Below are 25477 nucleotides of genomic sequence, written 5' to 3' on the forward strand. Positions count from 1 at the left end.
TGGGGTCAAAATAATCGGGGGATGTGTAAATATATATATGTATATATATATATATATATATATATATATATATATATATATATATATATATATATATATATATATATATATATATATATATATATATATATATATATATATATATATATATATATATATATATATATATATATATATATATATATATATATATATATATATATATATATATATATATATATATATATATATATATATATATATATATATATATATATATATATATATATATATATATATATGTGTGTGTAATAGAATACCTAGTTTCCTACCTATACATTTTATTAAGTACCTACACATAGTACAAATCTACCACCAGATGTCGCATGCGTCACACTGAATAAACAAAAGACATCAGGTAGAAAAAATATAATATTGTGAACTGTTAGAATCAGATAGATAGAAAATTATTGTAAAGATTAATTAAGAAAAAACTTTTACTGTCGTTTCTTTAATAACAAAGCCACACATTGTTTATTTTATTATTATACACCCACTTTACATATTATTTACACCCAATTTCAATGAAACATATTACCACGTTTTATATATATATATATATATATATATATATATATATATATATATATATATATATATATATATATATATATATATATATATAAATAAAAAATAAACCAAATCCATACCCCTTGTATCCTACCCTCTATCCTGATCCAATTAAAACGTATTTTTTGAGGTAAATTCTTTGAGGTAATGCATCTCATATGCTTAAAATTGAAGCAAATGTAACTAATGATTCTTAAAGTATTACAAAAATTCCGGATTTTTTCTGTAACATAACCTATGTTTTAAGACAGAACGATATATATTTTGTTAACATCTATGGCAGCTTTTTATTAGTTTGGATAAGAAACGCTTTGGTTTTATTAGATTATCTCATTTTTATTACGTATTAAAGTGACAGATTATAGCATAAATATATCGCTTTTTTTTTTTCAAACTTTAATAATAATAATGGTTTAAACATACTAGAAATTGAAACATATCATCTGGAAATTGAACAGAGATTTCATAAAGTCAAGTGTATTCATGTCAGTAATTTGGTAATGAAAATGTATATGCGATGCCATAATATTTAAGGCGTGGAATCGATCAGATATATCGTACTATGAGGTTATATCACGCTGTGAGAGTACCTACGTGAATGCGTTGCGCAATGCTCGGGTTGAAGTTAATGACTCTACCTGCTGTTACGGAGACTCCAAGTTCACGGGCAGATTTGAATGGACACATATTTATTTACATTAGCGAGATATTAATTCTTGGACTAATCACGACTCTACTGAATAAAATAAAACCAGTTTTACTATTTGTGTACAAGTGAATAATAAACTCGACGCAAACCTATACTGTAGTATGCTATCTTATAGTAATTATTCTTACGTTTCGGAATGTAAAGTCATAATCCCGTTATACGTAGTGCTTTTTACAACATATTTATATATTGTACAATATTAATATATACTATTTTGTATATCAGTTTGAGAGAATTTATTTGATACGGTACAGTGAATTTCAACGTATGCTGACAGTACAATAACGAGATGAAAAACCTGCTAGAGGTTTCGTTATATGTATACATATATGTGATAAAAATAATTTATGCATTTTTCCACTTTTGGATAGCGTATAATATGAAAAGATATATTGCCGTATTCTTTTTTCTTAATTACACATATTATTTATTGCAATTAATCCGTGCGGGGAACATTATTGTGTCGAGAAAGCGATACATCAACATAAAGTAATGGCAAGAAATCGGTGTTTATATTCTAACCAATTTCAGGAAAGCCTAAGTGGATTTATTGTTTAGTACATATTTATGTACATCTATTATGACTACCTACCAAATCGGTTTTTCTCCAGCCTTTGTATGTTTTTTTGAGTTGTGTAGTGTACAATTTTTAATATACACCCATACCTCGCTTAACGGCCTAGATACGTTCCACGAAACTTGGCCGCAAAGCGAAAAGCCGTATAAGGAATAAATTATTCTAAAACAAATTCATACCAAATCAATGGGATCGGTTCAAAATTTGTTAAATATGTATCTTGTCCGCCTCCGTAGTGTAATAGTCAGCAAGCTCAGCTACTCTACTGGAGGTCCCGGGTTCGATTCCCAAGGGGGGGTCAAATAAATGAAAGTGATTTTTTTCATTCTAATATTTATTCAATATTACCCTGGACTGGTACCTAAAGCTGAAAGTTGATCACCTTTCCTTCATGTGTTAATGATTCAGATAACACTGCGTTTATATGATGCAGTGCCCTATGCACCATCGGGTGCGGATAATGATTTGAATGAATGAAAATATTTAAAAATTTATAAAAGATAGGAATAGAGTACATATACACACATACATATATGTGTGTGTGTGTAAATTTGTAATACAAAAATATTTTCAAACATTAAAATAAATGTTTGTAGTTGAAATGTGCATAAAAACAATCTGTAATATATTATAAATGAAATGTTGCATTTTTATTACAAAATATTGATTACAGTATATAATAAATTTACAACATTTCCGGCGGAGGTAATCGAATAAGTATAAAAGGCAAAGGATACAGAATAAAGAAATATATATGAATTATGAAGAAATACGCAGAGGATTTGCACATATGTTTTATTAATATTCATAAACGCATAATAAAGTACACCATTATTATTTATAAATCTACTTTATTTACAGACATCGTCTTAGTACATATTATTTGATTTGTTTGGATATCATAAATTACTATGTCTTAAGTATATTCAGATGCAAACATAGAATAGGTTATCCGAATTTGAGGATGGTTGAAATACACAAGTCGTGAAACTCAAACGCAGTAGATTTGTAGTTGCGGAGGTGAGTAATAAATATTACATGTTTAGTATAAAATGAGTAATAAAGCTAAGTTATGGATGAATAAATAACTTCTTAACTTTTGAATGGGTTTTTTAAAGAATTTTTTGCATTTAATAAATATTACAAAACTCTTAAGGTATTCAATAGACCAGTGGTAAGGTAATTTGAAAAGACTTTAATAAAAAAAATTGCTTTGTAATTATTTGTTTATTTTCATTTTTTTTATTTATTTATTTTTATTGGAAAACCAACAGAATATTTAACGAAAAAACATAATTTAGAAGAATTTAAAAAATAACATTCCAATTAGAGGTTTTCACTTAAGTAAACTAAAAATATAAATAAACTGTCACGTACATAAAAGTGTAACTATAAAATAAACTTACATTACATGTTTTTATTAAATAATAGAAATTTTCCTTATCAACTAGTCAAATAGACATCAACAATATTTCTCTTAAACGCATTAAAAGAAACATTATTGATGTATATTTTATTAAGCATTACATTGATATTCGGGACTGCAGCCCTGTTAGAGTAAGCTGCCATTTTAAATGATGTATGGTATTTTCAAATTTAGGCTGATAATCCAGTAATAAAATCTAATAAATTTTGGACACACTCCGAACGCATCGCCCAGAACTCTAATAAAAGGTTAAAAAATATTTTTACTAGGGGTGATTACGTGATAAAATAATGTATCGTTACTTTGTTTTACAGAGAAATACGAGTATTTTGATTCTAAAATTATAAAATTTTTCTTTTTAAATTGTCATTTGTAACTTGAGAATAAAAGTAAAACACTGACTTTTGAAAGCGACAAAATTTTTGAACATTTAAGAATCTCTGGTTTAAGAAGAGAATTTGTGACATATGATGTAAAACTGGTTACTAGGTAGAGTATTTTTAGGTGTCATAATTTACAATGAAAAAAATCGTTTGGGGTCCAATACCTATTTTACATTTAAATCACATCCATCCGATATGATTTTTTTTATATATATTTAAAAATAAAAACGTTTAATCATCAAACTAGTATTAATTAGTTATTATAGATCACTGATATAAAAATTAAAAGTTTGACATTACTATTTAAGCTTTAAGTTGAAAATACGCGAAATTCAATATGGCGGCTAACGCAACAGGGTGCAGATTGAAATGGCTCCTTTTAGCTGCAAAATACACTGATCTCTTGGGGCAGTCGAGGTTGTTACGGCCATTCAGATCCACGTTTACAATAGAAAACCTACTGTAATTTCAGCGATTTCTTAAGTTTGGCCCGCAACGCTTGCAACAATTTTGAGGTTTAATTAATACTTGTTTAAGTGTATTATAAGAACGTGTAAAAAATCAACTCATTTTAGTAGTAAAAAGTACGGTAAAATTGATAGATTAGATAATAATCTCCTCTAGCCGAAATTGTGAACGTCTGCATTCTCAATACAGCGGTAAAAATGTTCGTAGTAGCAAAATTAATGTGAAATAACCATGCAAGATTACTTAACTGTAAAATTCCACGCTGCGTCTAATCATCTTTCAAATTCTACCCGATGTCGTTCTTGTAACAAAATGTATCTATTAAGTAATTTCTAATACTGAAAGTTTTATTTAGAAAGGAGTCTTATAATACGCAATCAGTGGGCTTTCACGAGTGCGATACGGATTTATACATGAACTGCTCATTCAATACACGATAAAATAATATAAATATTAAATATATATATTTTATACATAATATATATTAAATAGTTATATAGCAAGAATATCAGGGATAAATTTGGTGCAACACAAACATATAAAAAAACCGTCAAATTATAAGCTACATGAAAAAATATTCAATCGTGTTTTCAGGAGTTTCCCAGTAAGTATGTGTAAATAATCTGGAGTTTGGATCTTGCATACAAATAAAAGGATCTGTGCTACATAAAAGCTTTCCTCAATCTAACATAGATGGCTGTTGTGAACTCATATGTACTGTGTTATGAGATTGATTAATATATATATAAGAGTTTCAAACATTTGAGAAGTGTGTAAGCGAGTGTTTTCGCCTAAAATTTTCACTCACGAATAACACGAAATTACGAGAGTAGAACATACTTAGAACATAAAGAGTAAATCCACTCACGAGTAAGCAGAGGCGTGCATTTCAAACAGGTAGAAAAGCAGTGCCTATCCTAACTTATCCGCGTGACATAAAAACGAAACCAGTACCCAACCCAACCCTACCTTACTAAGTAGTACCTAGCTTACCTTACTACCTACCTCTAGTGCCTTCCCAAATTAATTATCTGTGCACGCCACTGCGAGTAGGTTTAAGCCATAAAACTTATAATGTTGAAGCCTAAGTACGGTCATGATAAACGGTGTTGCATAAGCCATAGCTAGATTTTAGAGTCACTTGGACGTTATGTAATTTTAAAAAAATGAGTAGTGTGCTTGTTAATCATGTTGTAGAATAGTGAACACGTGCGTAAAGTGATTAATTAACAAGCCTATGACATGTCATAAGCCCTCTATATTTAGAGACCCAGACTTTCATATTCTTTTTATCTATGTTGAGATGTCAAAAAGCAGAGAAACTCAGATTTGTGAACAGGATTTGGACACATTCAAAAATGTAACGTAGGTATCCTCATTTGCCTTTTGAAGTATACTTAGTAATATTTCAACGTCGCACAACGATTTGCGTAAACGTGGAGTTAAAAATCACTAAAATATTGAGCAATTTCCGAAACTAATCGATTGTGGTAAAGAATAAATATTCAAACACCATAATTACATTTCACCTGCGAGACGATTTCGCATAATGAGATGATGATTACGAAATTCGATAATATTTCACAATTTCGTCCGATTCATTGCCCATTTCTTGGCTTCGGAAAGTTCCAATATTCGGCTGTTTTTCGATCAATCATTCAATTTAAAAATTTCTATCCCGCGATAATATGGGTAAAATTGTGCTTCCGTATCTTTTGGTTTTGCAGTTTCATCATGGAGCTTTCCCTTATCGTGATTACGTATAAATAGAGAAAATATCCAACTACTATCCAATTCGCTGAAATTCTCTGATGAAGTCGATGTTACCGCCAATTACTTACACAAACATACTCTTCGTATCTATACACACGCAACATATCGCTCACTCCTTTCAAGAACGTCATAAATAAGAAAAACTTGATTTTTCAGGAGAACGTTTTTGAAGTTGAAATATGATACAATGTATTAAAAATAAATATCAAGCCACTTATTGAACTTTTTACTGTGTAACAGATCTTTTTAGGTAAAACCTGAAGTTTTTTCTCCATTTGAAAAATATTTAGTATATTTAAAAAATAATAATTAAAAAATACCTTTTCTTCAAAATGCAAAAACAACACTTTCTGCCCTGTCGCAGGTAAATATTAAGTTATAAATATGCCGCTTTTGGTGGGATATAGTACATTTTCTGGGCATTCCAAAAAAATGCACAACTGAAAATGGACGATTTTTGATTTATAACGTTCTTGAAAGGAGTGAGCGATATGTACATACATACAGTAGAACCTTGATGGAAGGATTAATTGGGGGGAGAGGGTGTCCGTTAAAGCCGAAAGAACGTTTTATAAAAACGGGTTTAAAATAAATCAATTAAAAAAATATATGAACACTGTATTAAGATATAAATAAAACAGCATCATCATATTACGCTAACATTCAAGCTGAAATCCCATTCAAACCATGGTACTGGGACTTATCTTTGTCTAGATCTTCTATCTCGATGTTATGTCGCCTAATGTCTCTATCGCATCTCTATAACATAAAGTGCGTTACATCACCATATTGTGAATGTGGACAAGATATAGGGGATGCAAACCACACGTTCTTTCAGTTTCCGCTCACAACAGAGAAGGTGAACTTTCTAAATAGCTTAACGCAGGCAGGAATCCAACTCTTCACCCGAGTATTCACCCTTCTTTCTGAACCTAATTTTAGAATTGCGATCATAATTTCTAAAATGATAACGCTAAACGCATTTAAACTATGAAATTTTGTATAAATTGTTATTATTATATTCTATTATTATTTTGTTTGTAAATAAAATAATACTTGACACTGGCAGAAACATACTTTCACTGGGTGACTGCCAAATAAATAGATACTTTAAAAAAATAACAATACAAAACACAAACAAAATTATATTTGTTGTCTTCGAACACTACAAGGGAAAAGACGTTGCTATTTAATATCGTTGCACTTGATTTCGGTAATCCTGCTTTGAAAAAGGAATTAGTTTTAGTTTGCACTATTGAAGTTTTGAGACATAATTTTTGATTATCATGGCCGCTATTATTAACAATATCCTATTTGAAACGGCATGAAATTATTTAAACAATAATCATAAAGTGTTAACTGCAATGACGTGAATAAAAAGCTTGTTTTTTTTATGAAAATATTGCGTTTTGCTAGTTTAGTACTCTTTTGAATTAACTCACTGTAGTAATGTACTTTTTGCTTAGTGACCCCATTTTGCAGGACTAACGATCAACTGATGAAACAAAAACTTGAAAAGTGTTATTTTAAATGCTCGGGTGAATACAGGCATATTACGAAATTTACGTTATTTGGTTTATACTACTGAAAAACATATTTTGGGTAGATTTTTTTTTCTTTTAAAATGGCTAAAGGTGTATTCTTATTAGGTACTCGTGACATCCGCTGATCGTAACTTAGTAACCAATGAAATATTTTTTTTGTAGATAAATTGTTAAATACATTTCTCCTTATTCAATCTTCTGTCCACCTCTGCTGGATATAGGCCTCTTCCGTATCTTTCCATTTCTTTCGGTCGGTCGCAGCTTGCAGCCAATTTTTACCCCCCACAGCGGCTATGTCGCCGAACCATCCTTTTTGAGGTCTTCCGACGCCTTTCTTATTCTCCCAAGGTTTCCATAATAAAATTGTAGGGGTCCATCTTGTGAGGTCTTGTCTCGTAACGTGTCCTGCCCATTGCCACATCCGTTTTTCTACACGATCTATGATATCTGGTTTAGCTCCCAATTTCTTCATTTCATATTTTGTCTCTTAGGCTTATGCTAAGCATGGATCTTTCCATGGATCGCTGTGTGCATTTGAGTTTTTATACATTTCTTCTTGTGAGAGTCGTGATCACTAATGCATATGTGCATATGTACTGGCAGTACACATGATTAATATATTTTCCATTTCAGAAAAGTCGATATCTCTTTATTTTCTAGAAGGTGTCTAAGTTAACCAAAAGTTGCCCAATACATTTCTTTTCTTCTTGGCAGTTCATCATATGTCCAAATATGCGTATTCATCAACTATTTCAAGGTTTTTTATTCTTATAATATAAAATACATTCAATTATATAAAAATTTATTGGAAAGTATAAAAAAATTAGATACAGCGATATTGTTATATGTATTTACTAAATAAATAGTTATTAGACTTCTTCAACCGTAAATCAATTCGTAAACGCATATAATTTAGCTCGATAAACAATAGCGATATCTGTCTTTCAGGAGCAAAATTAGCGTAACTTTCTAGAAACCGTATTTGAAGATTTCTCGTGACGGATAGCGCATTAATTGAGAAAATACATTTAATCTCGGTTCAAAAACAGATTCTGTAGCTCGCCTGCCCGTGAAAGTTCGTTGCCTCTAGGGAAAGTGTTCACGGGTCGTTCCGACTCGCGCGCAATATTTCTACTAATTCGTACTTATTATTTGATTCCAGTTATTGTTTTTTCTGTGCGAATAACCATCTCCGATTAGATAATAGTTGTTCAACTCGTAACTTTTCTCTATTTTATAATGCATTCGCTAGATTGATTTACGAATCACATCTCCCGTTATTATTCAAATTACATCTTCGTTAGATAACTGCCATCGCGCCGTTTCCCTGCTGGGATGGGCAGAGAGGATGGAAGTACCCACTCATCTGTCCTGACATACACTCCTAGCCTCCTTCACATCCATCATCTAGTTATACATGCTCTCCTGTTACATACACTTTTAAGACGACCAGATTTTAGGTTTTTCACCCGGTCGTGCCAAGTCTTTTTCGGCCATCCTAGTTCTATTCTCCCGTTCACATTTGCCATATTTGTCACTATCTCGTTATTCATTTGCTCCACCTGGCCATACCACCTTAAAGAACTTTTGAGACAAACATTATCGGTAAAATGAAAGGTGCGTTGAGATGGTTTGGACAAGTGAAATAAAGAGTGAAATAGAACAGTAAAACAAATTTATGAGGCGAACGTGGATGGAAATAAAAGCAGAAGAAAACCGAGGAATACTTGGATATCTAGAAAACCCTGCTTCGAACAATGTAGTGCTCATTGCACTGTTTTTTAGAAAAAGAAGACGAACGAAGCTAGATATAAAAAAGTGATATTTTTGATTAAATTGGGGAGCATTAAGACGCGTATGCTACTTAAACGTACTTCATTCAAACTACAATGCAAGTACCTGAAATATATAAGTTATAAGAATGAACATTTTTAAAAGATATTTAGTGTTCTCATCATTTACAAAATATTGATTCTATTCGATGTTTCTGGTTAGCCTCAGCGGATCACGTTAAAAAAATGAATCAAGTTTAGGCAGAGTGAGGAGAAAACATAGATCTTTTAGCACACAGTCTGTGAAACTAACACGGGATCACAACCCGACTCAATGTTGTTTTTATATTGGTTTAATCAATAAACAACTTACAATTGATGCTTTTACTAGATATGTGTAAGCGGCCTTACACATACCGTCAATTTTTTAATTAGACACTTATGTAATACCATTGAATATCTTGCCACTATTATAATTCCGTTACATAATTTAATATAAAAAAGTATGTTTTTTTCGCTATACATTAAAAAAACAGCATGTGTAGTGTGTACGAGGCGAAGTAAAAAATCACTCAAACTCTACAACGAATTACGTTGAAGAAAAATAATAATCAACCATAATAAATTAGATAACGACTTTTTGATATTTGTTCGTTCGTTTATTTCGATTTGACGCAATAAAGTATCTGCCTATCTTTGTACTTAAATAGTTCATACAGTTACATTTACACAAAATCATAGAGGAAAAATAGAGGAAGACGAAAGATCAACACCACAGATTATTTTTTTAAATATTAAACCATTTTCCTCTTTATTTAACAATATATCAAGATGTGCGTTATAGATAAAGTGACCATACGTCCCGTTTTGAACGGGACCGTCCCGTTTTTACATAGCCTGTCCCAATATAAAACAACTTTTTTTTTTCATTTTTATAAAATTTATTCTTCTTATTTTCTTTATCAATTCCTTTCTTTTTAATAATACATAAAAACTATGAAAAAATACGTATTTTCTTGAATATCCATACTATAAGGTTAAAATTGGTAAATGTCCCGTTTTGGGGACAAAAATAAATGGTCAGTTTAGTTATAGATGGCCCATCAGAGATGAAGGCATACATGTTATAAGAAGATAATATGGAGTCTGAGCAGCCAGTGCCAGGTCATAAGCCCTGAGATGCTCAGATTTCTATATTCCCTTAGTATACAAATAGATTAAACATCAAAATATAATATAAATTAAAGATACTAGGTTGGCAAGATGAATTCATAAATTGATTCGGCAGTCACTTTGTAATAAAATCTATTAATTTCTAATTTAAGTTTTACGTAGTAAATACCACAATTTATTAAAATCTATTGTGCCACGTGTTTCTATGCATTCCGCATCATTTTCAAACACCGTTTCGAACACGGGTCACAAAAGATTCTAAGAAATATTGATATTTACTAAGTTAACCTTAAATAAAAATGGATGGATATTGCTAAAAAAAATGTTTTTTTGGGTATACCAGTTGTAGAGGTCCTCACCAAAAAGTTACATTATTGCACAAAAAATCCTTTAAAAGAAAATACATTCTGTATACTGTGTTCTATCGAAATATTAATTAAAGTTGCGACAAAACGTGACCAATCCTGTTTTAAATCAATATGAAATCATTAAATCACACCAAAACGTAACAATTTTACAAGCTAGAATTCCTGATTACTTAAAATCATTTATAATGGAAATGTAACTTTTTGGTGAGGACCTCCACAGTTTTCCTTGGTAAGCGAGACACTGTGGATGTGATCCATGACCGTAACACTAGTGCGCACAAGGGAATAACTATACGACCAAATATGTACTCGTACATACATGTACCTAAGTGTAAGTGCATACATGTAGTATGCATTATTACGCAAACCATCAATCGTCTGCGTACGCGCTCTGATAGGCATCGTAACCATACAACTATAGCCGAGAAAAGGTACTCGGATGCCTCAAAGATGTCAACCTACACAGATGCGAGCGCTAAAACTGCGGATCGAACAATTATAGCTAACGACGCGTTCCTACTTTCTTCTAGCTGGCGACCCTATTGTCTGCGCGAGTAGGCACAATATTCCAGTCCAACTGGCAATTCCGCACTTCGGGTCTGTTCCAAGCTGCAGAATGCAAACAGCGGGTACATTCTCCGGAAGAAAACGATAATAATTTCTAATCTGATTTCACGTTGTTTTCTTATGTAAGAAAACTGAATCTCGCCAATAAAGAAGCAAATGCAGAAAATGAATAAAATTTATATGACTGCATATTTTACATAGAACTGTCATCTGCGCTTGTTAAGCATGCTATAAACGACACAGTTCACAGTTTCACACATCTTTTGACTATTTTAAGTTCTCCATATTGTTACGAGTAGTATCAATAACTTACAAGAAAACAATATTAGGTTTCTGGGAAGGTACACTTAGATATGTGACAATATGTCGCCACATTAGTGTAGTGATCAGCACCGAGCTTGAGGTTCCGAATTCGATTCCCACGGGGGTCAAAGTAAATATAAGTGATTTTTCACTCTCATACTTTTAAAATGCATGTATTTAACAATCAATAAAACACTGCTTATATATACTGAGCAGTGTCCTATGCACTATTTGGAGCAGATAAGGGTGAGAAGGAGAATATATACAGAAAAAATTATGACAAATATTGTAAATAAATATTTCACGAATTCATTTTGCAATTGGCGGGAACCAAACGCAAGATCCGTATTCGCCAACAGTTGAAAGCATTCAGCAGCGTAAGTAAGTTGGTCTAGAAACAATGATAGATGAAAGCATGCTATTTACTTAATATTTGGTCGAGCCATGGACCATTTACAATTATCAATATTCCGTGGCAAATAATTGAACGATCGTGATTGCGAAGAGTCTAAAATTAATTATTAGACCGAAAGAAAGCCACTCGCTTGTTGCGAAGTTTGCCATTCGACAATGTTGCCAATACGCTTAGCTTTATCGATATATCGAAACGCCCCCTGGGCTGTCATTATCTTCACAAGTTTGTGTTATTATCGGTTAATAAATAACTGGGAAAAGAGAAAATGTATCTTTATCCCATGCCTTGTCGACGATTTCTTACCGCGAGCGTCGCAGGCGTGGATGTGAGAAACAGCGTAAAAACTCCGTTTTCAATCGAACTTCTCGTGAGAAAAGTGAGAAAACACTTCGACAGAACGACACTAATAGTAGCACAATAAAGAAACCAATTTATTGGATATGGCTCTTTCCGGAACAATATGAACGATGTGCATGTTAGCAATTTGCAGAGAGAGTGCTGAGAGAGACCTACTCTGTGACGATTTGCATATAATTCCGATTCTTTGTTTGCAATTACCGAGGCAAAGTTACAAGCGATTTACACAAAAAGAGAAATAAATGTATATAATTTTACAATACTTGAGAAGCAATGAAAATATTAAACATCAATAAACAACAATGCAATCGAAAACTTTGGAAATCCCATGTGATGGTGCTGTCAAGAAGCACGCTGTTTGCAATGAACAATGTTTAATATTGCGTGTGTTGTTGTTATGTTTAATGGATGGAACTGCCACTACTGTAAAATCTGTTTAAAAAAACTGTTATGAATAAATAACTCCTATAATTGGAGATAATCCAGATTTGTGAACAAGTATTTGGACACACTGAAAATGTTGTTATGAAAGAGTTACTACTTAGTAAAAGTGCGTCCCTCATCCCACTATAGATGTCTCTAGTGAAGCTGTGTTTCGAGTTTGATCAATATATATAGAAGTTTCAAGGATTTGAGTAGTGTGGTTGGTAATCATGGGTAGAATTGGTGATAGTTAATAGTTACACGTGTGTAAAGTGATAACTTAAACCAGCCTCTGACGGTTGTAAGCCCCATAAATACCCAGACTTCCATATTCTTCATCTTCATATAAGTATGTATGTTGAGATGTCAAATGGAAATTGAATAACCTTCAAAATTACACTAGTTGACTTGGTCAGTTTTCGCCAGTATGTGAATATAATCCATATAACATGGTAACATTCACCAATTCTACCCATGATTGACAACCACACTACTTAAATTCTCGGAACTTAACATATTGTTCAAATTCGAAACGACATGCTTGGATTCACAAGGATTTCACTAGAGCATCTATGGTGGGATGTAAGAACAACATTTTGAGTGTGTCCAAATACTTGTTCACAAAATCTGGATAATCTCCAATTACAGGAGTTATTTTCATATTATTTTTTGACATCTCATCAAAGATGAAGAAGAATATATAATATAAGAGTTTCTGCTTAGTAAAAAGCTTCTTTACATCTCACCAATAGATGTTCTAGTGATTCAAGAACAAGGTTTCTAAATTGGTTCATATATATAGAACTTCCAAGAATTTGAATAGTGTGGCTGTCAATAATGGGTAGAATTGGTGAATGTTACACGTGTGTAAAGTGATGACTTAAAACAGCCTATGACGGTCGTCAGCCCCGTAAATGCCCAGACTTCCATATTCTTCTTCATCTTTGATGAGATGTCAAAAAAATAAAAATAAAAATAATATGGATGTAAGAACCTTTATTTATTAAGCAAATTCGAAGTGTAAGGTGTTTTGTACTCACCACAGAACGGTATGCCCTCTGGCACCCACTGGTCGTGCTGGTCGCACACGCGCCTCGAGGGGCCCAGCAGCTCGAACCCCCTCTCGCAGATGTAGGTGCTGACTGTTCCTGCGACGAGGGTCGGGTTGGAAAACGTCACCGTGGAGTGGGCAGGAGACCCGGGATACTTGCAGAGACCTGGAACCATCAATAAAAGCTCTCTCAATACAATGGGTCATTCTCATGATGTGATTGGCTAGTAAAAAAATCAGCATGGAAAATTAATATGAATTCAAGTGAAGCAGAAATACATATAGATTTTTAAGCGATCTGTTTTGGAAATTTATTTCAAGTAACGTAAATTGTACTATAACGTTTTATAAAGGATAATTCTGATGATGTACTAATAAATTGATTTAAAAAATCACAAGACTATCGGTTACATTCATATAGAAATCTGTAGAGGGAGATATGAAGGTTTAAACATTAGATATTTCAATAAAACGAATAACGGACACAGCTATACGTCATCAAATTTTACGTCATCGGGTGTGTTATGGGGCATATCTTTTGATGTATCTGCTTTATAGAGCTGTAATAGTAGTAGCGTGGATTCGTTTCTGTGACGTCATTCGTTACCAACTTACGAAGGCGAATTTTGCAAAATAAAATGATGAATTAAAATATTGATTATATCGGCTGTTATAAACGCAAAACGAGTCTTACACAATCCTTTATAGGTTGAGTATGTAAAATTAAATTTTCTTCCAGAGTGATAATACCCCATTCATCTGTCGACTTATATCAAAAAGGGCATTTCCATTACTTTTTTCAAATTATATAATGTTTGCTTAGAAATTTTACAGTTACATTAATACATTTACAATAATGAGTAACAAGAAAAACAGGTATTTGTTACATTTTCAAAGTTTCACATGTGTCGTTAAACTTAAATACCTGGAAGAGGGGCGGAAGGAAGGAAAAGGGGAAAAGGGAAAGATCAAAGCTTAAGTCCAAGACAAGTTATGTTAAAATTGGGACACACCACGATATAAATATCGACTTACTATGTACTCGATCGCATTGCTGACAATGTCGAGTAGAAGATTCCCATATTCATCGTTGACCAATTTTGATGAACGATAAATATAGGAACCTTGTTAAGAGTTTGTTCTACTCGTGGGAAGCGCTAGGGTGTTAGTTGTATTACAGAGAATTACAGAGAATATCGGAACATGTATGGAAGTGCAGCATGAAGTTGACAAAAGAAAGATGAAAGTAGACTGAATGCAGTCGAAATGTGATCCCGCAGAGGAATATGCTGCAAAACGATGTGTGATAGATATGCTAGTGGTGGGTGAAATAAGGAAAGAATACAAGGCTGAGATAAGCATTATCGACAAAATTAAGAAAGGTGCGTTGGTTGTGAAATGGTTTGGTCATGTGAATCAAATTCGTGAACCGAGAGGATAGTTACACAAATCTATGAGGCGAATGTAATTGGTAATAGAAGCAGAGGAAGCAGAGGAAAACATGGCAGAGGAGGCATGTTCAAGTATTTTGTATACTGAAGTTTGTGTGCAAATATAGATTATATTATTATTATTATTTTTTTAACATCTCATCAAAGATGAAGAAGAATATGGAAGTCTGGGCATCTCACAAATATATCTATACATATATACATCTCACCAATAGATGTCTCTAGTGAAGTTCTAGTGATTCAAGAACAAGGTTTCTAAATTGGTTCATATATAAAGAACTTCCAAGAATTTGAGTAGTGTGGTTGTCAATAATGGGTAGAATTGGTGAATGTTACACGTGTGTAAAGTGATCACTTAAACCAGCCGATGACGGTCGTCAGCCCCGTAAATGCCCAGACTTCCATATTCTTCTTCATCTTTGATGAGATGTCAAAAAATAATATGAAAATAACTCCTGTAATTGGAGATAATCCAGATTTAGTGAACAAGTATTTGGACACACTCAAAATGTTGCAAATATAGATTAGTGTGGCGTAAATACGTAATTTTTGGATGGTAGGTCCTTAATACATATTATATTATATATATATATATATATATATATATATATATATATATATATATATATATATATATATATATATATATATGTATATATATATATATATATATATATATATATATATATATATATATATATATATATACATATATGTATATAGTTGTGTGGGTGTGTAGGTAAAATATGATTAGGTCAATTGCTTTCCAAGATCCATTATGACTCAACGTACTACAGTTTAAGAAGAATTATTAAACGCGATTTCCCTAAATTGAAACAAGGCATCATTTTGTGGAGAAAGTGAACGAATGCAAACATTGAACCGGGAATTCTTGAATCATTGGAAATGAGATATGAGTAAGAACTCTATTCGTGTTCCGGTATTAGCTTTGCACATACCATTTACAAAGACATCCTGGTTTCGTAAGAACCGATACAACAAACTATTAAAGATGTGGTGATGTTTTAAGAGAGTTATTTGTATGGGATTATATGAATTTGGGAGTCTTGTTTCTTGGCTGGTTTCACCAAAATCCCATGAATGCTCTTCTCTTCTTCTGTTCGAGTCATGTCACCCTGACGTCGACTATGGGCAGCTCTAAACAACGCCTCGACGGTCCCGATCCCCGTCCAATCTCGTGTATGAATGTTCAGTTTACATAACCCCAATTCAATAACTTCTTCGTCCTTGTTACCATTGAAATATTGGATAACAATCCTTCGGGAGATTAAATTTAGTATTTGTGTACTAGGATTTGGACTCACTCAAAATAGAGGCAAATATAATATGGTAAACACACTGATCAATAATTAAAATATTGTATTTAGTTTTAGAGGGTTCGTAAGAATATTACGAACAGTCAGTAAGTATCAAAATTAGCTTCCTTATTTAGAAGCGATAGAATATCTTTCGCAGACTATTATAGCTAATTTACCAGGTAATTGAATAAAGATAATATTTACAAAAAATCTTTTTTATCAATACCATTTTTTACCGTTTTGTTAAAGATAATTTTCATTCAAATCCTTATCCGCACCCCAATGGTGCATAGGGCACTGCATCATATAAACGCAGTGTTATCTTGATCATTAACACATGAAGGAAAGGTGATCAGCCCTCCGCTTCAGGTACCAGTCCAGGGTAATATTGATTAAATATTACAGAGAAAAAATCACTTATATTTACTTTACCCTCCCTGGGAATCGAACCCGGGACCTCCAGTACGGTAGCCGAGCGTGCTGACCATTACACTACGGAGGCGGACAAAATATTTGATAATAATAATAATAATTTGATATTATAATTAAAATGTCTTAATTTTTTTAACGATTAGTTATCAACTGTTAAATTTGACGTTTTATTTTACAAAACTTTCGGTGGATAAAGTTTTTGGTAAATCGATTCGGTGTGAAATCAAAATGGCGTTTTATGCCTCCATCTTTTCGACGATGATATAATTCCTTATTGTGATTCGGACGAGCTAGGCATAACCAGCGAATAGTCTATCGTACGGTATTATGAAGGCTTAATCAAATTGCATACGTTAAGAATAGTTTTGGTCATACTGGAACCAACCAGTGCCCCAATTATTTGTCTACGAGGAGTTGTTCCGCTAGCTCGACATACAAAAAATGCTACTCGCAATGAAAACTTTGGACTTATACTAGTCTTTCTAACACACAGGTGTGTAACTTAAAAGTTTTTATTTAAATGTAGGTACTTATATAAAGTTTTACTAATTTAATTATTTACTGATTCGGCTTTAAAAAAAAATAGAGTTGCATATAAAATTTAATGATTTTGTCAATGTGAAGTTAAATAATATTATTTGATTAGAAATCACGTTAAACTTATAATTTGACTTTATGGACTATATGGAGTAACATGTAGTTATTTTTAGTAAAATTAAACACTCGTAAAACACAATAATACCTTTTATTGTGTTTTATTTCATTACACATGACTATTTTCGAAAACTACAGGTTTTCATCGACAGTTGAATAATGAAATTAACGAGCATTTTTTTTCTTCAGGTATATACAAAGTAACTCCAAACCTCCATTAATACTTTTGCGCTTTGTGTGATGAATGTTTTAGCGAAGTATGTAGGTGCTCGATTGAGGGAATGTTAAACAAAGATGCAGGTAGCGTGACCTTCAGGGGTGTGCGGCAGGGCACCTCACCATAGGGGCTGGGATCAAAAGCAACCCATTTGTTGAATGCACTTTCTGCACTTTCGCCGACGCCGATCTTTGGAGGAGAGCCCAACTCACGTGAAAGGTTCAGAGCGACTGTGGAGACGGTTTCAGCAAAAAGTGGAAGGAAATGTTGGGAGAAAAACTGGTGAAAAGTGACCTCTCGAAAGGTTCCGCTCTCATTAGGAACGGTTCGGGGTTCGCGATAAAAATGAACTTGCAAATAACTTACGCGAAAGTTGCTACGTTTTTACCCCAAGTACTCGGATCACAATGTACATAAATACCTGTCTCGTACGAGAGAATATTCACAAAGTTATTCTATTCATTCGGAATAATCCCACGCGTACTATGTATATAGTTTTATCAGACTTTCTTTCCACATTAGTAGTTACGTTAGGTACATGAGAATGCGCTTGAACTTATATTCCAACGTTCTGACTTCGTTTTAGTTTTACAGATGGGTTTGAGTCCAATGTATATAATGTGGTTTTCGATAATTCATTTCAGTTGGGTGGATATCGCGAGCATTTAGAGCGGAACCTCTCGTGGTACTTAACACAAATAAGTTATTGTACATTGTTCGAAGTACCCGCGAGGAAGACACTCGCGCAGAAGATACTTATGCCATCCAATATAGTTTTCATAAAAACTAATATAAAAGTACGATTGTTCATCTAGCTACTCGGGTACCGTGACGATATCCATTAAAATCATGACCTGCGTAGAACCTGTACAAAGCTTGTATAAACTCGACTTAAAATGATAACATCGCATGCGCATAATATGAATATAAATGTAAAAATACTAAAAAGAAACAATAGCAGAGAGGCCAATTGCGCAACGCATCGCAGTCATTAAATTAGTCAAAAACTTGCACACGAAATAGCAGGACCTCGCGGAGATGAAGATATAGCTAAAAACAAATCTCGTTTTAGCATTAAAACATGAGCATTTATAATATTTGGTTCATAGCGGGTTTCCGAGCGTACCGTTATGGAACCAGGCAGCAGCCAGCGACCTGCCGCCAACACAGAAGGCGATATGGAGGCGCAATCCAGTCTCGCGAACCTGTTACAAGCGACTACTTGAATCGGTTTAGGAACACGATTTCGGCCGCAAGACGCTACACTCAAAATGCTGATAATTAATTGCAAAATAATCCTGGTAAGCAGACATACTATAAACGGCGTGTGTAGACATTCCATAGCAAAGTAAACGCTTTAACTGCAATGTGATGACAACTTAACTGAAACTTTATTTCCATTCGGTAAACAAACAAAACAAACGTTTCAATTTGTCATCTTAAATTATGGATATTTAACTACGACTACAATGCGCAGCCGGCTCAGTAACAATACGAATGATTTATGACGCCATTTCAAACCGCAACATCTCGCTGCAGTGTTTTTGCACATTGGCGTACATCTGACGATACAATCAAATGCGTATGTTTTTGAATATTACAATAATGCGAGAATATTGAATAAGAACTAAAAATGAAAATGATAGTGAAGGCAAATGAAAAACCCGCGAACGTAATACTTAATATGCAGCAGAAGGTATGATGAAACGAGTACGCATAAATTGTACAGCGACGAATAGCAAGTGCAAGATAATGAATGACAGACCAACATTTTCGCAGATTGTAATAAAACACTAAATAAAGTTTTGATCAATGATAGATTTTTAAGATCGTTTATTATTTACAATGATCGTTTATGTATTAACATAAATTATTGACTCTGACACTGAAACAAAAAACATTACCGATACGTTACGTTAAATTCAATGACCTGTTATATATCTACTCTGTGTCATTGCCAATATATACAGGTTATTTTATTTTTCATCATTTATGTTTAGAAAATAACACAATAATAAAAATTTTGACTAATAAGGATAAATTGCAGATTACAGTAATCATTTCGAATTTATAAAGGTGTAAGTTTTGTACTTACATTTCTTGGTGGAACTGCATTTTATAGAATAAAAAGTTAGTTGTGTTATTAATTAAAATTGTAAGATGTACAGAATTTTCGCTGACATACAGATTTACTGGAATATTTCACGCAAATACCGAATACCTGTCTTATTGTGATTTCCTAGAGGAATTAAGTTTTCCAGTAAGGCAGAATGATTGCAGTACTTTTTACACTAGAATATATAAGAAAAGAAATTTTAAAATCATTAAGCCCTATGGATATCAATCCACCTGTAAGTGGTTAAGAGTTAAAAAAAATTTTGAAATTGAAAATCTCGAAAATTCCTGAATTCGGACAGTGGTTTGAAATAATGTTTTTTTATGCACTTCGTAATTATACAACATTATTTCAAAAAGAGGTTAAACGATTTATGAAAATTGCAGTTTTCAAACATCGGCATCGTTGGCCAATTTGACTGGAAGGCCGGAGCATAACAGGTTATCTCGCGTGTTCAATAACTGAATTTTAGGGCAAACATTTCTCTTTTCATCCACGATATAGTTTGCGGTCATTTGAACAGCGCGCGTGATTTTCAATCCTTTGCCGATTAGTTTACTCAATCAAAAAGGCAACAAAAATATTTACTGGCTGGATGACATTAGTCTCACGTCTCACGTCTCACGTCCCAATATTATTGGGACGTGAGAGGCAAACAATCGGGAAGGACGTTACGTTGTGTCATGTAGAAAACAGGATCAGGATCAATAAATTTATATTTACTTCCTTTAAACTAGCATAAAAATATTATATCTCTGCTGAAAGTTTCAAGTTCTAACCACCAAGAAATCACTCTCGCACAGATCCCCCGGGCAAACATGAATACAAGGCAATAAAAGAGCAGATAGTTTAGTAAAGGAAATGCGTTAAAATGGTTCTACGATGGCCGATTTAATATCTTCATTAAAAAAAATATATATAATATATATATATATATATATATATATATATATATATATATATATATATATATATATATATATATATATATATATATTTATATATATAAATATTTATATATATATATATATATATATATATATATACATATATATATATATATATATATATATATATATATATATATATATATATATATATATATATATATATATATATATATATATATATATATATATATATATATATATATATATATATATATATATATATATATATATATATATATATATATATATATATATATATATATATATATATATTGATCTAGGAAAACATTGGGAAGAGGCTAAAAATCATCGTGGAGGATATTACGTCAATATTCAAGCCGAAATACCACTCAACCCATGGTACTGGAACTTATCTATATCTAGATCTTCCATCTTGATATTATGACACCTAATATCTGGTCATCGCTCACTGCCTATGCATCTCTTTAAGATAAAGTGCGTTACATCACAATGTTGCGATGTGGATAAAATGTGTATAAAATGTGCACACCATACTTTATTCCAGTGTTCTCGAGCAAAAGCGAAGGAGAACTTCCTAAACAGCTTAATACAGGCAGGAATTCAACTCCCCCCCACCCAAGTATCCATCTTCATTTCCGATCCTAATTCTATAATTGCGGTCAAAAACTCTATAATGATAAAAGCATTTAAACTATGTTTTTATTAAATTATTGTTATTTTATTTGTAAAATAAAATAAGACTTGATACTGGCAACAACATAATTTCACTAGGTTTTTAAGCACATTTCCATGAAAGATAGAATTTTAATACAAATCTCATTGAGATGATTTTTGATATACCTATTTTGGAAGAGGTAAGTTTATCTATGGCGATTTATATGACGCCAGCATTTAGATCCAACGGGTATTGTCAAGACTTTGTCACGCCATTATTTGAATACGGTCGAGCGGAAAATACATATTAATAAAAAAAAAAAGTTTACGGATTCGGAAAAAGTTGGCTTCACCAGATGAAGCAGTCACGAGATCGATATCCTCCGGGCGTATGTAATTTACATAACCTACATATATTAGGGAGCATTCCAGGCCAGCTGACGTACTTGTGTAAAGCGAAACAAGCTTATATTCATTCAGTCGCAACAGGTATTCCGCTGATCCGCAACTCGCGGTTCACGAATGAGGAACACCAGGGCTTCGGAACAAGAAATAAACGTCAGAAATATTCCACGACGCACCTTCTCTAAAATGTTTTATTTATTGTTTCGGCATTAACTTTGTGGTAAGACATGTTACAATGATTAAAGAAAACACTCAAGTGGTAAAAAACGAAGTGTTTTCTTTAATCATTCTCTAAAATGTATGAATCAATGAAGTTTAACAACTAATTCACAATATACAATCCCTCAATAATAAAATACCAGATTTTTTAGTATCGTAGAACGGGGCTACTTGAAATTTAATGTGTTACTTGAGCCCAGTACAAAAAATATTTAAATCTGTATTTGGTCTACAATAATGAACGTATCGACATAATTCATTGTTTCCCTGACAGGTGACACTTATTGTCACGATATGTTCATTATTGTAGACCAAATACAGATTTAATTTTTTTTTGTACTGGGCTCAAGTAACACATCAATGTTCAAGTAGCCCCGTTCTACGGTACCTACTTAAAAATTACACATTTTATTAGAGAGATGTTTTTTAATAATTTTTATTTTAATAAATACTAATTGGAACATAAGCCACGATTCAAATAATTATCATACGACTTTTTTTTAAAATAAACTAAGTACCTACTCAGAATCATACATTGATTTAGAGATCGATTAGTTTTTATTTTGTTTTGAAATCAGTACTTATCGGCAGTGCAAAAAAATACGATTTTAATAATTATTAGACGACTTTTGAGAACTTAGTACCTACTCAAAATGGTGGATAGAACGCAAGTTTAAGTTTTAAATTCAATTAATACTTGGTGGTGACAAGGGTATCATAAAATGTAGGAGTCAGACTGCTAGCACTCGGGCATATAAAGTTATCGAGTTTTATTGTTTCGAGAGTCGACCCCTGACTGGTGACTGCAGACCGTTAGCGCTACGCCACAACTCGTTCTACTATCTCTAGTCTATCAACGGTTCTTCATCCGAGACATATTTTATATTCGAAACGACGACTTTGGGGGCTTCGGTATTTGACTTATCTGGAGTAGGTACTAAAATGTGCAATGCAGTGAAAGTGATTAGTTTCTTGGACAAATATGGTAACTGGGATTTACGTTCAAAGTCTATTAAAGACACACATTTTCAGCATATTCGATATTTTTAGAAAATACATTGTTTTTTCGGAGTAATTAAAAATAACGACAACGTAATTTAAAATTTTAACTGTCATGTTTTTTTTTTCGTTTTTTACATTACGATTTTTTTACATTCATGCATTTTAGAGTAATATATTGAAATACAATTAATTATGCATATAAACCTGTCTTAAATATTGAAAATAAGTCTTAAAAATTTTACGCGAATTTATAGTCCATAAATAAATCTATAATTACACACGATTTTGTTTCGCCTAATAAAGTTAGTTAAAAAATATGATACTGTTTTTTTTAATTAGCTCTTTTACTGATTTTAAAAATCAAAGAAATTTTTAATTAACATTCCTTATTATAAAACGTGACTCGTGTGGTGATATGACCATTTTGTCAGATTTCTCGGCAATCATTATTTCTTTTTCAAGTATCGTAAAAACGTAACGTGATGATCGTAAAATGATTTGAAACACATTAAATATCTGTTGGATTTCTCCAGCATCGCTCATATTATGTAGAGACTTCTGAGCTTCAAAAATCTACCTCGAGAAAGTATTTTCCTTCCTGTAATCATACCCTTTTCTGTTGTGTTTTAGCTCATCCTATCTAACACATTAAATATAGCTGTTGCATTTCTCCAGCATCGCTCGTATTATGTAGACACCGCAGCTTAAAAAAATCTGCCTCGTGAAAGTATTTTCCTTCCTGTAATCATACTGTAACCGGCGTGGGTTACGTGCGATGACTCTCAAAAATGTACACGCCTGGCCTTCTTCGGAATCTCCCAACTATGCCACCGTTGTAAGGGGTGACGTTCCAGACGGCCCCGCCGTACCGAGTTACCGAGTAAGCTGGATACGGACGGAGGTGAATGGATGTATGAGCCGGGAAGAGCGGGCACTGGACCGACAAGTCAACCTCAATAGCCCTGATAAGGGCTTTCCGAAACTGGTCCGTGAATCGGTATAATGAGGCGAAGCGGTCCAGGCTGGCGGCGCGGCGAGTCGTCCAAGGAGCGGGAGCGGAGAAATGAAACACAGGTTTCAACAGTCACACCAGAACTAGTTTATTCTCTCAAAATGCGCCCTCTATATACCCGGCCGTGATCGCGTACCGCCCGACAGTGGGAAAGTACAGCCAATCAGCGGCCGGGGGAGAGAGACAGCCATATCTCTGTCTCTCTCTAATGGGCACCGGACGGGCTACACTTTCATACCGTACCGGTGCCGTTCCAACAGTTCGTTATTACATTACAATTTACAAGTTTATTTTATCAGTAATCTATTTATACAACTTAACATCTAGGCGCATTTAATATTAACATTGTCTTATTCTTTCTTATATCTAACACATTCTGTTAATACATGACAAATCGGTAGAATCCATAGAGGCCCTTCTTCGGGCCGCATTCCGACGGGCGACCGTTTCGCTCGCCGCCAGGCGCCTGGAATTCTTTTTCAGGGCCGCCGCACGGGGTGTGCGATCTGTCCGTAACACTCCCCCCGTGCAGCTAGTCTGCACCAAATTTCCTGGGACGGATTGCACGTTCTTCTCCCTTATCACGCCGATGGTGATGATTGTGGCCCGTTCAGCGTGGTCTCTCGGCAGCATCCTCGCGTCACCAGAGACACCAGGCCGCGACTCGCCCTGATGGAGTCGCCTTCCGGGTCACAACGCCAGACTGGAGAAGTCTGGGCTTGAGGTGATGCTTCGCGTCACGTCCAGTGATCAGCATCCTTGTCATCCTTCCAGAGTCATCCGGCCGCATCCATACTCGGGCGGAGACATCTGGCTGCGACTTGTCATCTAAGTCGCCTTGGTTTCCATATTACATTTGCCAGGCTGGCATCGCCTGGGCTTGAGTTGATGCTCCGCGTCACATCATGTGATCACCCGGCAGCATCCTTGTACGGCCAAAGTCATCCGGCCACATCCATAATCGGGCGGAGACGTTTGGCTGCGACTCGTCCTTCGTGAAGTCGCCTTGATTCCCCAGCATCCTTACCAGAGTCATCCGGCCGCAACCTTGTTCGGGCGGAGACGTCCGGCTACGACTTGTCCTAAGTCGCCTAAGTTCCGGAATTCTCACCGGAACCGCATGTGCCAGGCTGGCGTCGCCTGGGC

The 25477-nt window shown here is 33.7% G+C and overlaps 1 protein-coding gene across 2 annotated transcripts in view; it reads right to left on the minus strand.

Moving 5' to 3' along the window:
• LOC148312893 (uncharacterized) overlaps positions 1-25477 on the minus strand; it is a 69921-nt gene that overhangs the window by 35260 nt on the left and 9184 nt on the right. For both annotated transcript variants that reach the window (XM_088271229.1, XM_088271224.1), the window contains exon 2: positions 13908-14084. In XM_088271229.1, coding sequence (XP_088127355.1) covers positions 13908-14084 — 177 coding nt within the window. The remainder of the gene's footprint in view (positions 1-13907; positions 14085-25477) is intronic.

The sequence above is a fragment of the Brachycentrus maculatus genome, unplaced genomic scaffold (assembly GCF_059751285.1).
Source record: "Brachycentrus maculatus isolate JH-2025_06_01 unplaced genomic scaffold, ASM5975128v1 h1tg000029l, whole genome shotgun sequence".
Lineage (NCBI taxonomy): Eukaryota > Metazoa > Arthropoda > Insecta > Trichoptera > Brachycentridae > Brachycentrus > Brachycentrus maculatus.